At 40.8% G+C, this 14503-nt stretch overlaps 2 protein-coding genes across 8 annotated transcripts; both read left to right on the forward strand.

The window, feature by feature from the left end:
- Positions 1-489: 489 nt before the first annotated feature.
- On the forward strand, positions 490-6384 carry LOC125196703 (pentatricopeptide repeat-containing protein At3g16610). 7 transcript variants are annotated; one of them, XR_007171930.1, is made up of 6 exons: positions 490-713; positions 817-902; positions 1228-3900; positions 4604-4889; positions 4965-5004; positions 6272-6384. XR_007171930.1 is itself a non-coding variant. In XM_048095313.1 (3 exons), exons 1-3 carry the CDS (start codon positions 513-515, stop codon positions 3449-3451), a joined length of 2511 nt encoding a protein of 836 aa, XP_047951270.1. In that variant the 5' UTR covers positions 490-512; the 3' UTR covers positions 3452-4054. The 7 variants fall into 7 exon arrangements, 1 of the variants encoding a protein (XP_047951270.1); XR_007171931.1 differs by having other exon boundaries at positions 4604-4769; XR_007171927.1 differs by lacking the exon at positions 6272-6384 and having other exon boundaries at positions 4965-5224.
- A 3380-nt stretch (positions 6385-9764) lies between these two features.
- LOC125196041 (aspartate aminotransferase, mitochondrial) lies at positions 9765-13933 on the forward strand. The gene is made up of 10 exons (XM_048094391.1): positions 9765-10076; positions 10347-10432; positions 11521-11727; positions 11975-12080; positions 12182-12286; positions 12413-12585; positions 12727-12886; positions 13211-13306; positions 13397-13491; positions 13586-13933. The coding sequence occupies exons 1-10, from the start codon at positions 9903-9905 to the stop codon at positions 13656-13658; spliced, it is 1275 nt and encodes a 424-aa protein (XP_047950348.1). The 5' UTR covers positions 9765-9902; the 3' UTR covers positions 13659-13933.
- Positions 13934-14503: the final 570 nt, after the last annotated feature.

Here is a 14503-nt window from a genome sequence, read left to right on the forward strand (position 1 = left end):
AATGAAAAAATAGAGTTTGTTTAGTAGTATAAATTTTGGAAACATATTCTTTGTTGGACAAAAATATTTTAATTATTAATATTTCCCTTTTAATCATCTATCATGGATGAGATCTAAATCTTCTTGTTTTTCCTTTGTACTCCTACTATTTTCATGTTACAAATTAATATATTATTTAATTTAATCATATAAATAATAATATTAAAATTTTAAATTTTTATAAAAGTGATACTCCATATATTTCATTAGTATTGGCGTATTTCTTTTTAATAATTTCTAAATCTTCGTCTTGTTTTGAAAAAATTATATACTATTCGTCCAGTAACAGAAGTCACATTTAATATGGTGATGGATCTTAATAAATGCAAAGAAGAATGAATTGAATAAATTAGTTAATTATGAGTTCCACGTGTATACATATTTTTTGGGACGGGAAATGACAAAATTTGACTCTGGAGAAAAGGAGGGAGTACTTCACAGACATAAAAACTCTCATTTCTCGCTGTCGTTTGATGCTGCTCCACCGCACTCCATCTCCAATGGCGCACCTCATTCGGGACGAGTCATCGTGTCGTCTCGCCTACTCCGGAGCTGCGCGATCCTTGTCCACGGCTTGGTGGCGCCACGTGGAGCCTGCTCCCAAGGATCCCATCCTCCGCGTTACCGAAGCTTTCCTCGTCGATCCTAGCCCTGCAAAAGTCAGTGTCGACGATGTGAGTATTTCGCTGCTTTTCCCTCTGTTTGATTTTTCGGATGAATCTGGCGAATTTTGATTAAATCTCGGTCTTCTTTTTCCCTTTCCTAATCATGTGAAAGGCTGCTTATCGTGATGATAACGGAAAGCCAGTGGTTCTGGAGTGCGTCAGAGAAACCGAGAGGAGAATCGCCGGCAATTCGAACATGTAACATTTCTATTGTTAAAACTTACTGTTATGAATTTGTTTTTTCATAGGTAGTAATGGTTCATTGTTTGATAATCGCTAATGTTCTGCTGTAAATCATTAATTTAAATGTGATAAATTCCAATTCAAATTGATAGTGTGGATAATCGGGCGATTAGTACCAGTGTATTTCAAATAGGGGAACGGTCTCAACCATTGATAAATGCATGCAATTTCTTCAAACCTGTATAGAATTAAAATCGCTCAAGAAAGGAAAAATTGTTCATCAATTTCTTCTCAAATTTTGTGCCGAAGATTTCAGCTCAAACACCTTTCTCTTGGACAGGAGCCTTCTCTACGTTTCATGCAAAAGGCCTCAACTTGCACGCCGAGTGTTCGATAAAATTGCGCATCCAGAAAGGAAAAACAAGACTATATTATGGGACCAAATGATTAGGGCTTACGCATGGGACGGACCAGTTGAGAAAGCCATCCAATTGTACGATGAAATGATAGATTCTGGGATCAAACCCACCAAATACACGTACACTTTCGTGCTCAAGGCTTGCTCTGCTTTGCACGATATAGAAACCGGCGTGAAGATTCGTGGGCATGTGAAAAGACACAATCTCGACAATGATGTTTACGTGTGTACAGCGTTGCTGAACTTCTATGTTAAGTGTGGGTGTTTAGTGGAAGCAAGGGAACTGTTCGATGAAATGCCTGAAAGAGATGTTGTGGCGTGGAATGCGATGATTTCTGGGCTCTCGTTGAATGGGATGCATTTGGATGCAACTGGATTGGTTTTGGAGATGCAACGGAGGGGTCTGGAACCGAATTCTTCAACAGTCGCAGCTATTTTGCCTGGGATAGGGGAGAAAAGTAGGTTAAATGAAGGAAAGAGTTTACATGGTTTTTGCTTGAGGAGAGGTTTTGATCGTGATATCGTAGTTGGAACTGGGATTTTGGATATGTATGGGAAATGTGGTTTGCTTGTTTATGCAATGAGGATATTCCGTGCGTTGGTATTCAAGAATGAGGTTACTTGGTGTGCTATAGTTGGGGCTTGCGTTACTTGTGGTTCTATGCTAGAGGGCTTTGAATTGCTCAGAAAAATGAGGGTGGAAGTTGGTGGGAGTCCTTCTCCGGTCATGCTCGCGACAGTTGTTCGTGGTTGTGCTAAGCTGAATGATTTGAGCATGGGGAGACAGATGCACTGTTACATGATCAAGCTAGGATTGTTATTTGATATTATGGTGGGTAATACACTCGTTTCGATGTATGCAAAATGTGGATCGATAAATGATGCAATGGGATTCTTTGAGGGTATGCAGGTTAAGGATTCTGTTTCTTACAGTGCTGTAATATCGGGTTGTGTTCAAAATGGCTATGCGGAGGAGGCCCTGCAGCTTTTCCGAAAAATGCAGGTTGTAGGTGTTGAACCAGAATTGGCAACAATGATGGGATTCTTGCCAGCCTGCTCTTATCTAGCAGCCCTTCAACATGGAGTCTGTGGTCACAGCTACTCAATCGTTCGTGGATTCACAGCAGATGTCGCAATTTGCAATACTGTGATCAACATGTACAGTAAGTGTGGCAAGATGGAAGTTGCAAGGCGTGTATTTGACAGGATGCACGAGAAGGATGTGGTGTCTTGGAATGCCATGATTGTTGGTTATGGAATTCATGGGCTTGGGAAGGAAGCAATTATGCTGTTTGAGGATATGAAGAATGGTGGTTATAAAGCAGATGAAATAACCTTCATTGCGTTGCTGTCGGCTTGCAGCCATTCGGGGCTCGTTGCTGAAGGGAAACATCTGTTTCGAGCCATGACTCAAGAATTCAACATTGTGCCCAAGATGGATCACTACTTTTGCATGGTGGATCTGTTGGGCCGTGCTGGCTTCTTGGACAAAGCACACAAACTCATCAACACGATGCCATTTGAACCCGATGCTCATGTATGGAATTCCTTACTAGCGGCTTGTAGGATCCACCGAAATATTCAACTTGCAGAGGAAGTTTCTGAGAAGATTCAAACCTTGGGACCTGCAAGCACCGCAAATTTTGTTCTGTTGTATAATTTGTACACCACTGCTCAAAGATGGGATGATGCTGCAAATATACGAATCCAACAGAAGGAAATGGGCTTCAAGAAAAGACCTGGATGCAGCTGGATTGAGGTGAATGGGGTTGTTCATGGCTTTGTTGGTGGAGATTGGTCTCACCAAGAATCACGTAAAATATATAAGAAACTGGAGGAGCTCATGTCTGAGATGAAACGATTAGGCTACACTGCAGATTCTGAGTTTGTTTACCATGACGTTGAGGAGGAGGAGAAGGAAAAGATGCTCCTCTATCACAGTGAGAAACTTGCTGTTGCATATGGGATCATTAGCCTTAAACCCGAGAAAACTATCATGGTTACCAAGAATTTGAGGGTGTGTGGTGACTGCCATACTGCCTTAAAATACATTACAACTATTACTAAGAGAGAAATAACAGTAAGAGACACAACTCGTTTTCACCATTTCAAGAATGGAGCATGCAGTTGCGGAGAGTTTTGGTGAAAGCAAAGAGGATTTTAGTGGGATTACTTGGGCTTGTGGGTGAACACTCGCCTCGCAGCCTGCTATGCAGCATCAAGCATGGTAAATCTTTGATGGTCGCCAAGAAAATGATGAAACTTGAAAGGTTTCGTTTAGTGATATTTCTTGTGTCCCTAGATGCAACTGTGTATATATAAGTGACAACTCACAGACATAGATAGGTTGCAAGACTACCAAAATTTGATGAGGTATTATGCTTATATCCTGGGAATGTAAGGTCTCCCTCATCTTAAAAGGATTGAAGTTGCCGAGCAGGCTAGGATGCTGTTTACCACCAGTCCAAGCACATAAATAGCCCTCTTCGACGAGAGCATCATAGGATTAATACACGTGGGACAACAGCATGCTACATTCTGGGATCAGAGGTGACATTTTTTGGTTCAACTCCGGAATATGGAGAAGAGAAGTAGGTTTGTACTGTATAGAATGGTTGATTTTTGTTTTAGGGTTTTTAATCATTATTGCTAAACTTAATGTTGGTTTGTTTGGTTTTTAGATTGTCTTCTCATATGTCCAAACTGTTTGAATCTTATTATTAACTCATTAGTTTTTCTCACAACGTAATATCTGGTTGCTAAAATATAGTAAGTTGTTTCTGATCAAGCCTTTGAAGTCCTTAAATTTGCTTGCCTCTAATCAAACTTAGTTATGGACCGCAGCTTACCATGTCACTGCATTTATATCTAATGAATACAGCTTTGATTAGAAAGAAAACGGATTGATAGAATCGAAGCATCTCGGACGATGATTTATCCAACAATTCATGGCCCTTGGTTTATGGAGTACATAACATAGTTGAGCATACATGTTAACCGCCTTATTCTGTGTAGTTATGTGTGTGTGCATCTAGGTCTACAATTCATACCGTTAATAGAAAAACTGGAATAGTCTTAGTGTTCTGAAGCATGAATTTTACTATTCTGCTAATGATTATAAACTCTAGCATATATGACTGCGATTACTTCCCCTTCTGAAGCCCGCTTCTTTGTGCTCCAAATAGTCGATATCTAATATTATTAGTTGCTATTAGCTGTTGTCATGTGCATAATGAGCGAATGCACAATGTTTATTAGATGCTTCAGTCTCTGATGTGAACCTAACTCGCTCTCGCAGGATATTATAACCACACTTTCCTCTGGACACGACTATACCCGAGCCCTCCGGATGTCTTATATACGGATTTCTGCTCTATGTTCCTGGTTCATATGCATGATACCAGCTCCTTGATCTCCTTGATCATTTTATGCCACCGAAAAATGTTCAGAAACTGACAGCAAAGGTACCTTTATCTCGGATCGTCTCACCTCTCAAGAGCACACATCTTGGTACATGATCTACAGAATGTCTCTTCTGGCTCCCTTTTCACATGGTGTTGAATCAAATCGTGCTAAGTCCGACTGTAATTAATGTCCACTCATGATATGCTTTCCTTGTAAATCTTACATGTCTAATTTGGACATTTGTTTCCGTGCAGGTTTTAAGTTCTGGAATCCGGTCAGTATACTGATTTTTGGGTATGTTTTGTTTTCCCCTTCACAGAGAGAGTTTGCAGTACCTATTTCAGATCAAAAGAGTTATATAGCAGTGAAGGATATTTTGATCTTCTGAGAATAGAAAAATTAAGAGTAAAGGCCAAAATTGGTCCTCAACATATGGTCATTTTACGTTTTTGGTCCTAAACATTATCTTTTGGATTTTTTGGTCCTGCACATATGAAAATTTGATCATTTTGGTCCTCCGTCAACATTTCCGTTAAAAACTAACGGTCAACGGATTTAATCCCGATTTTGACCAAATTAAACTTTTAATTCTGATTTTTTACTTCCTAATTAATTCCCCAATTATTTTTATAAATATTCCTCTTCAGATTTTTTACTGTGATATTTATATTTATATCTCTTCTTCCAATTAATCCCCAATTCACCTTGATGAGCATAACAAAAGTAATGAAAGTGGTGTCAAAAAGTCTGTGAAAACCGAATGTGTTTGTGCATAAGTAAGACTATTAGTGATGGCGAGGTGTGGGTGAAGAGGAGAGGGAATAGAGGCCGTTCCAGATGTCGGTGAAGGCGCGGACGATAATCCCGCGATAATAAGGGGAATTGAGCTGCAGGAAGCAGTTGAGGAGGTGCTTGAGCTCATCTTTGTAGTAAATCTACTTCTCCAAAATCATCTGCAGCATCGACTGCCGGAAATCCAGATATGGATCGTCCGACTCCTTCTCCACCGCCACGCGAGGAGACAGCAGCGGCGGTGGCTGGCGAGGGCTGACCCGGCGAGCTGGGACAGCAGCGACGGCGTGATACCAGCGGCGTGGAGTCGTGAGGAGGAAGGCGACGAAGTTTGGGTTGCCGATTTGAGTTTCTCTTGGAGAATTTGTGAAGAGAGTCTATTTTGGTATACATCATATAATTAGGAGAATATTTATAAAAATAATTAAGGAATTAATTAGGAAGTAAAAAATCAGAATTAAAAGTTTAATTTGGTCAAAATTGGGATTAAATCTGTTGACCGGAAATGTTGACGGATGACCAAAATGATCAAATTTTCATATGTGCAGGACTAAAAAATCCAAAAAATAATGTTTAGGACTAAAAACGTAAAATGATCATATGTTCAGGACCAATTTTGACTTGTATTCAAAAATTAATTAAAAAAAGTTATTTCCTTATGTTTTTAAAAGCAAGTTGTACGTGTGTGCAAAGCTTTCCATTTTGAGTTGTATTTTTTCAATTATTCGTTGGTTAATCTGAGTGAAAATTATGATATCATCCTGCATAGGTTTGGTTGGAAACCCCGAAGCTATATCTTGAGGTATGATAGGCCATCTCATAGATTGGGATAATGAGGCCGAGCCATTTATCCTAGAATCCAAGTAATTTGACTTTGAGCTCATAGAATAATAATTTAACATTAACTTCGATAATCATGTAAGTTAATATTCGTTTGAATTCAAATTTAATTTAAACATGATTGAACCAGTAGTTTAGCTCAATGGATAAGCGTTAGATAAGCCCATCTGATTCTAACTTAGACTGATTATTTATCAACTGCAGTAACATAATTTGTGGAGATTATACTGAGCAATGAGACAAGTGTACTACACTAAATTTCGCCATAAGGGTGTCCACAATGGTGGCCTTCTTGGGCATGCCCAAGCCACCATTTCTTGGGCATGCCCAACAAACTTGGCCCTTACCCTCAAAACTTGGCCGCCACAATGGTGGCCCTCCGGGCCACCATTTTTTTTTTATATTTCAATAATTAAAATTATTTTTATACATTTTTGGTATATTTTAATATTACTAGAATAAAAGTTATATGCATATAATAAGTAAAAAATGCATACTTTAAAAAAATGCATACTAAAAATTACTAAAAAAATTGAAACCAAATTGTCGTCATATTATAGATAGGGTAAAATTATACAACGATAATGTTTTAAATACAATAAAAAAAATGACGCACACTGCCCGACTACTCGGTGTCGTCATCGTCATCCATCACATCATCGTCACCGCCTCCACCGCCGCCACCGCCACTCGCACCGACCCTTACCGGCCAAAATGGCACCGCCTCGGGCTGCGACCCTTCGGACCATCCCAACTTCGACCTCAGTCGAATAATGAGGTCGTAGTAGAATCTCCTGGTCTCCGGATCAGTTGACTTCTCGTACAAGGCCAAATTCTCCTGAAGTTGCTTCATCATCTGCACCTCTAGGGTATGAGCCAAAGCCGCCCGCGGTGTTGAGGGCATTGCTGTAGAGGTCGCAGCGGAGAATTGAGAGCCGGTTCTAGATTCCCGGATTGCGGCACGCTGGCCCTGCGGACGTGGGCGCCGAGAGAGTCTGGAGGGGGGCTCCTCCTCTGAAGCATCATCGTTCAGGTCGAAGGCGCGTGAGTCACTACTACTGTTATAGTTGCCGGCGACGCCCAGTCTAGTCCGCTTCGGCCCAAAGACAGGATCTTTGTCGACGAGGACCCTGAATTTTGGGCAGTCACGCAGAACGAGGTATTCGTCCCAGTAGGTAAACTTCGGCCACGATTCAGTATTGAACAACCGATACGACAACGCTCGTACGTCGGCTTCGGTGCGGCCGCTCTCAGCAAGGAGGAGTTGGGTCGACCTCAGTCGAATAATGAGGTCGTAGTAGAATCTCCTGGTCTCCGGATCAGTTGACTTCTCGTACAAGGCCAAATTCTCCTGAAGTTGCTTCATCATCTGCACCTCTAGGGTATGAGCCAAAGCCGCCCGCGATGTTGAGGGCATTGCTGTAGAGGTTGCAGCGGAGAATTGAGAGCCGGTTCTAGATTCCCGGATTGCGGCACGCTAGCCCTGCGGACATGGGCGTCGAGAGAGTCTGGAGGGGGGCTCCTCCTCTGAAGCATCATCGTCCAGGTCGAAGGCGCGTGAGTCACTACTACTGCTGTAGTTGTCGGCGACGCCCAGTCTAGTCCGCTTCGGCCCAAAGACAGGATCTTTGTCGACGAGGACCCTGAATTTTGGGCAGTCACGCAGAACGAGGTATTCGTCCCAGTAGGTAAACTTCGGCCACGATTCAGTATTGTACAACCGATACGACAACGCTCGTACGTCGGCTTCGGTGCGGCCGCTCTCAGCAAGGAGGAGTTGGGTCTCGTATATGCCACTGAACCTCTTCAACGCTTTAGTAATCCTTCCGAACTTCTTCCGGACCTGGCTAGCTGTACGCTCGACGCTCCCATCTGGTTTGAATTCGTTGTACACATCGAGAACGCGATTCCAAAAGCAAACGTCCGTACCGACTATAGAATTGGTCGTGACCGCATACCAGGCTCTGGCTACAGCAATGGATTCTTCATTGCTATGGTAGGTCGACCGCCGACTTCCACCGCCATCGCCATCGCCATCGCCGCCACCGCCGCCGCGTCCGCCGCCTCGCCCACCACTTCGGCCGCCACCTCCTCCGGTGCCTTGCTCTCCTTGGCGGCCGGCGCTTCGACCACCGCCGCCGCTTCGCCCCCCACCTCCGCCGCCGTTTCGCCCCCCAACGCCTTGATTTCGCTCGCGGCCGCCTTGAGTACCGGACACCGGGGTCTCTGGTGGTGTTCCCATCAACTGTTCCAACGTGAATCTATCAGATTCAGATAGAGGGGATTGGGTGTATTGGAATTGGGAGGATTGAAATTGCTGAGAAGGGTTGTTGATCGCGTCCATATTGGGTCGGTAGTCGCCGAACCCCGATTGGGGACGACCCACGTTCCTCTGCGGCTGAGAGGAGGACTGACCCCGGAGTTGGGGTGTCTGTTGCCACAGCGGCGGCGATTGTGGACTCCACAGGTGCGTTGGAGGGGGGTCGGACTCGATCTCCACGGTTGGGAAGACGAAAATGCGCCAAATCCCGATTCTCCATAGCCGGGAGAATCATCCCCACCTTGCATTTTGTAGACTTTGAAAATGGTAGAGATTGAAATTTTAGGGTTTAGAATTGAGGAAGATAACAAAAATGGAATGAATATAGTATTTATAAATATAATTTTCGAATTAAAAAAAAAAAATATATATATATATATATATATAAAATTGGTGGGCAGGGCCGCGGCTCTCGGCCCTTGCAGTGGCGGGCCGAGCCGCGTGCCCAAGAGCCTCGGCTCTCCCTCGTCCACCCTCCGAGCCGCGTCCACCGCTCGCCTCAGTAGTGGGGGGCCGCGGGCTGCCCAAGCCCGGGCCGAGAGCCGCGGCCCTCCCACTGTGGACGCTCTAAAGAGGCTCCAGAGTGCTGCAGCCAAAATGACTCTGTCCAAAACTTTCTTCAACGCTGCACTTCTGCACTTACCGAGGAGTACTACTATGGATGACAAATTAATTAATTAATTTTGTTAAAACTGAGTTTATCGGTTAAAATTTACAGTTTTCTCAGCTTTTAGATTTAAATTGACTAATTTGTAATTTGTAATATTAAGGACCAGAAGCTGTTAAACAAACACTTTGAGCAAAAATTATGAAATGACCATATAGTAATATTAAAATTGGAGTTTAAGCATATTGTTTGTTAATTTAAAATATATTGTAAAAAGAAAATGAGTAAACAATGGAATGGAACGACAAAAAGAGAATGGCAATGTACTGCAAATTGTTATTATTTCGATTTACTAAACAATGATGATGAACTCATGCGGCTCTGTTCTGTCATCATAAATACAAATATTAGTGTAATACCAAAAACACCCTGTATATTTGGTCAAAGCCCAGATAAAAACAACAAGTGAGTCGGGTGAAAGACGTAAATCCCAAATCGGCGCCGATATCTGCAGGCTTTTTTTATCGGCGATTGCGCATTTCTAGACAAAAAGCAACAATAAATTAATCGAATCGGATCTCCGCTTCCAATTCTCGCTCTCCTTCGTTTCTGCTCCGCCGCACTCCATCTCCAATGGCGCACCTCATTCGGGCCGGGTCATCGTGTCGTCTCTCCAGCTCCGGAGCTGCGCGATCCATGTCCACGGCGTGGTGGCGCCTCGTCGAGCCTGCTGCCAAGGATCCCATCCTCGGCGTTACCGAAGCTTTCCTCGCCGATCCTAGTCCTGCAAAAGTCAATGTCGGCGTTGTGAGTTTTTCGGATGCATTTCTCTTGTTTTTACCTTCTATTTTTCTTAGCTTCTTTTTACTCTACCTTTTTTATTCTATTTGATTTTTGTTTTCCCCTGATCGAACTAGGTTACTAGGAATATATCAGTGCTTTTTGCGGAATTATGTTGACTTATTTTGCGGAAGATGCGTGTTTCGTTGTTTTTCGGAATGAATCTGGTGAATTTTGATGAAATCACGGTCTTCTTTTCCGCTTTCCTAATTATGTGTTTGCATTGTTCGGTGAAAGGGTGCTTATCGTGATGATAACGGAAAGCCGGTGGTCCTGGAGTGCGTCAGAGAAGCGGAGAGGAGAATCGCCGGCAATTCGAACATGTAAGATTTCTTTTATTAAAACTTACTGCTGTAAATTTATTTCTCTGATAAGTAACACTCAATAGGTAGTAATGGTTCATTGTTTTTGAGTTGTTTGATAATCGTTAATGCTCTGCTGTAAATCATTCATAATGTGTGATCTGTTCTAGATAGTAAGTATCACTGTATCGGAGTTATTTTGTTTTACAATGAGGCTTCGTATCTGTATACAGAATAGTGTGGATGATAGGGTGTATCTGTATAATTAATGCTCGTTTATCATGAATTGATACAATGGAACAGTAGAAACACTGTTTTACAGTAGAAATTCCAACGGATAGCGTTAATGATTGGGTGAAATATACTGTTTATTACGACTCCTTGATCCAGTGCCGTTGGATGGTGTGAGGTTGGTGTTAGCCCTTTCCATTTGAGAATTTCACAATAAAGTAGGAGGTGGTTGTTAGGTGATAAAGTAATTGCATTATGTGAGATTCTTAGTTGACATCTCAATGCATCTCTTTTCAAGTTATAGCTGTGCCGTGGTCCCTGTTTCAAACTTTAATTAATGCTCACTTTGATTCCTTTTTGTATGCAGCTCGAGGATAAGAATTTCCTGATTCTTTTTTTGTTTTCCATCTTCTTTGGTCCATCATAGCTTTATCACACCTGAAGAATGTGTTATATGCTCAAGGCAGCAAAATGAAACCATGATGAAAATGTAGAATTAGTAAACAAATACAAATGAAACCATGATGAAATTGTAGAATTTAGTAAACAAATAGTGGTATTTTGTTACAATGTTTCATATATATTGGGACCAGGTTGAAGTTAGATGTGTGCTCTTATAGTTATTCTATATCACAAGACACAAAAATGTTTAGTGGAATTGCTAATTCTAAATTACATGATTAATAGTTTCGGCCTCAGATAGATTTTCAAGTCTAATTCTAATGGTGAAAATCAATATAAATTCTTCGTTAGTAAAATTGTTCTAAATTGGGTATGAATCCCAATTCCTCCATCCTCCCAACGCAAAGTGAAAAAATGGTTCTAGATCAGATGGATGTCTTTTACAGAGGATTTAGAATTAACTGCTTTTGATTCAGGGAATATCTTCCCATGGGCGGAAGTGTGAACATGGTTCAAGAGACTTTAAAGCTGGCGTATGGGGAGGACTCCGACTTAATTAAAGACAAGAGAATTGCAGCAGTACAAGCTCTTTCAGGAACTGGTGCATGCAGGCTCTTTGCAGACTTTCAGAAGCGTTTTTCCCCTGACTCGCAGATTTACATTCCAGTTCCTACCTGGTCAAAGTTAGTACTACTTGTTTTCCTATTATTCTGTCCATTTTTTCAGATTTTAGTATTTTTTAAATTACGCCCTGGTTCATGGGGTGCTCGCCTTAGGTTTTTACCTAATCGCCCCGGAACGCCACACGCCTCTAACAACACTGACTATGAGTCTCCATAAAATTATGTTGTACCTTGCACCCGCTATTCTGCTCTCACTTAAACAGCTATTTGCTAGCATAATTGACAATATACTATGATATTGTGGCAGTCATCACAATATCTGGAGAGATGCTCATGTCCCTCAGAAAACATTCCATTACTATCATCCTGAATCAAAGGGTTTGGACTTTGCTGGATTGATGGATGACGTGAAGGTGCAAATCACTTTTATACACCTTGAACTGGATCTTTATGCTGACTTGCTATATAGCTAAATATAATTAGATTGCTACTTCCTTTTTCAATTTGGGAACAGAATGCGCCAAACGGGTCTTTCTTTCTCCTTCATGCTTGTGCTCATAATCCAACTGGAGTGGATCCTACGGAAGAACAGTGGAAAGAGATCTCAAACCAATTTAAGGTCACATTCCTTGGTTTGAAACTCTGTTGCATGTATATGTTGCTAGTTTGCATATTAATATTTTCTTATAATTGATTATGCAACAGTGTGTTAATTTACTAATGTTGTAAAATATGTCATCTTCAGGTTAAAGGACATTTCGCCTTATTCGATATGGCATATCAAGGTTTTGCCAGTGGTGATCCAGAAAGGGATGCCAAGTCCATTCGGATTTTTCTTGAGGATGGCCATCTAATAGGATGTGCACAATCATATGCTAAAAATATGGGACTTTATGGTCAGAGAGTGGGTTGTCTCAGGTAAATTTTCTAACTACATTAATATTGCCTTGAATTTATATTACTCCACTACAAGTGAAAGTTCATGGCTTGATGCTGAGTTCTTCAATTAACCATGATAAAACAATACCTGACCAATTATACGCTCTTTCATGACTGTAGTGTGGTTTGTGAGGACGAGAAACAAGCTGTGGCAGTGAAAAGTCAGTTGCAGCAGCTCGCAAGACCCATGTACAGTAATCCCCCTGTTCATGGTGCCCTCATTGTTTCCACCATTCTTAGTGATCCAGATTTGAAAAAATTGTGGCTGAAAGAAGTAAAGGTAATATATTGACATCTTTTTTGCATTATGTATTGGCTTCTGTCAGATACATTATTTGGCTGTTAAGCTCATCTTAACCTCGCTGATGGATGCTGATTGAAATTTGGATCTAACACATATATATGCTTGGAGCTTAGGTGATTTTTTATGTTAAATAGTGTCAAGCACAAAGGAGAGAAAGAAGATTAAAATGTGTCTTCGATGGTCCTCGTTCAATTGAAATCTCAGTCTTTTTCACAAAAATTTTCTTGATACATGACTGGAAATTGGCCAATGTTTTACTTGTACTACTCGTAACAATAGGAGTTACTTTCTCCTCTCCAGGGGATGGCTGATCGAATCATTGGAATGAGAACTGCTCTTAAGCAGAATCTTGAAAAGTTGGGTTCACCTCTTTCATGGGAGCACATAACTAAGCAGGTCATTGCAATCAATTCTTCTTTCCTTCTGTTAATAAATTCTTAATTTTTTAATCATTTTTATTTCTAAAAAGATTTAATACTGCTACAGATTGGCATGTTCTGCTATAGTGGCATGACACCCGAGCAAGTAGATCGCTTGACAAATGAATTTCACATTTACATGACTCGCAATGGGCGTATCAGGTAACATACTCTCTCCCTCTCCCTCTCCCTGTGTGTGCGCGCACGGACGTGGATCTTGTGTGCCTACTTCTGATCTGTATAAACTCGAATACAGTATGGCTGGAGTCACCACTGGCAATGTTGGTTATTTGGCGAATGCTATACATGAGGTCACCAAGTCAGGTTAGGAGGGGGCCAATTTTCTTCTTGGATGCTTCATATATATAAATATGTATATATGGAGCCATAATTTATGTGACTCTTAGAAAATAAAACGGATTTGTGCGATTTTGATTTGGTAAAAGCACTGGAGAAATTAGAGCTCCAATAACGAGAGGTGGAAACTCTTTTGGTTAGTCAACAAATATTCATGTTACTGATAGTGTTACAGTTGGGCCAATTTCAAGGAGATATTGCAAGATTTGTTGAAAGTTCTTATACCATGTGATGTTTTAATTGACAATTGAAATGTTGCTTTCGATTTAGTTAACTTTTACTGTTACATTAACTTTTCTTAGTGGGACATGGGTTTGGAAGGACAATATCAATTATCAAAGTTGCATGATGTAGATGGTTATTTTGAAAGAATAAAGATAAAAAAAAAAGTAAATAAAATAAAGAATATTTAGATCCAATGGCATTGGTGATAGTGATTGCATATTTGTCCACCGATTACAAGTTGTCGGACTTCAAACTTATAAGTTCGTTATTAATTATAGTTTATCTACTTGTAAAGTATTTTTGCTAAAATCGTTATGGTTGGTCCTTTCCTTTATTACGCAGATTATCAAAAGTTGAGTAGTTACTATCTCAAGCCTCAACTTCTTATCACGCACTTAGAGCATATCTAACCATTCAACTATCTTATCACATACTTAAAGCTTATCTAATCATTTACATTAAATTTAAATTTATTTTAGTATTGATGTCATATCAAAAAAAGATATACTAAAATTATGTATACTAAATTAAATTTTTTTAAAATATCTCTATCAGCTTTTTTTTTACTTGTTAAATTTTAAAAAGTGATTTA

This window comes from Salvia hispanica, chromosome 6 (assembly GCF_023119035.1).
Source record: "Salvia hispanica cultivar TCC Black 2014 chromosome 6, UniMelb_Shisp_WGS_1.0, whole genome shotgun sequence".
Classification (NCBI taxonomy): Eukaryota; Viridiplantae; Streptophyta; class Magnoliopsida; order Lamiales; family Lamiaceae; genus Salvia; species Salvia hispanica.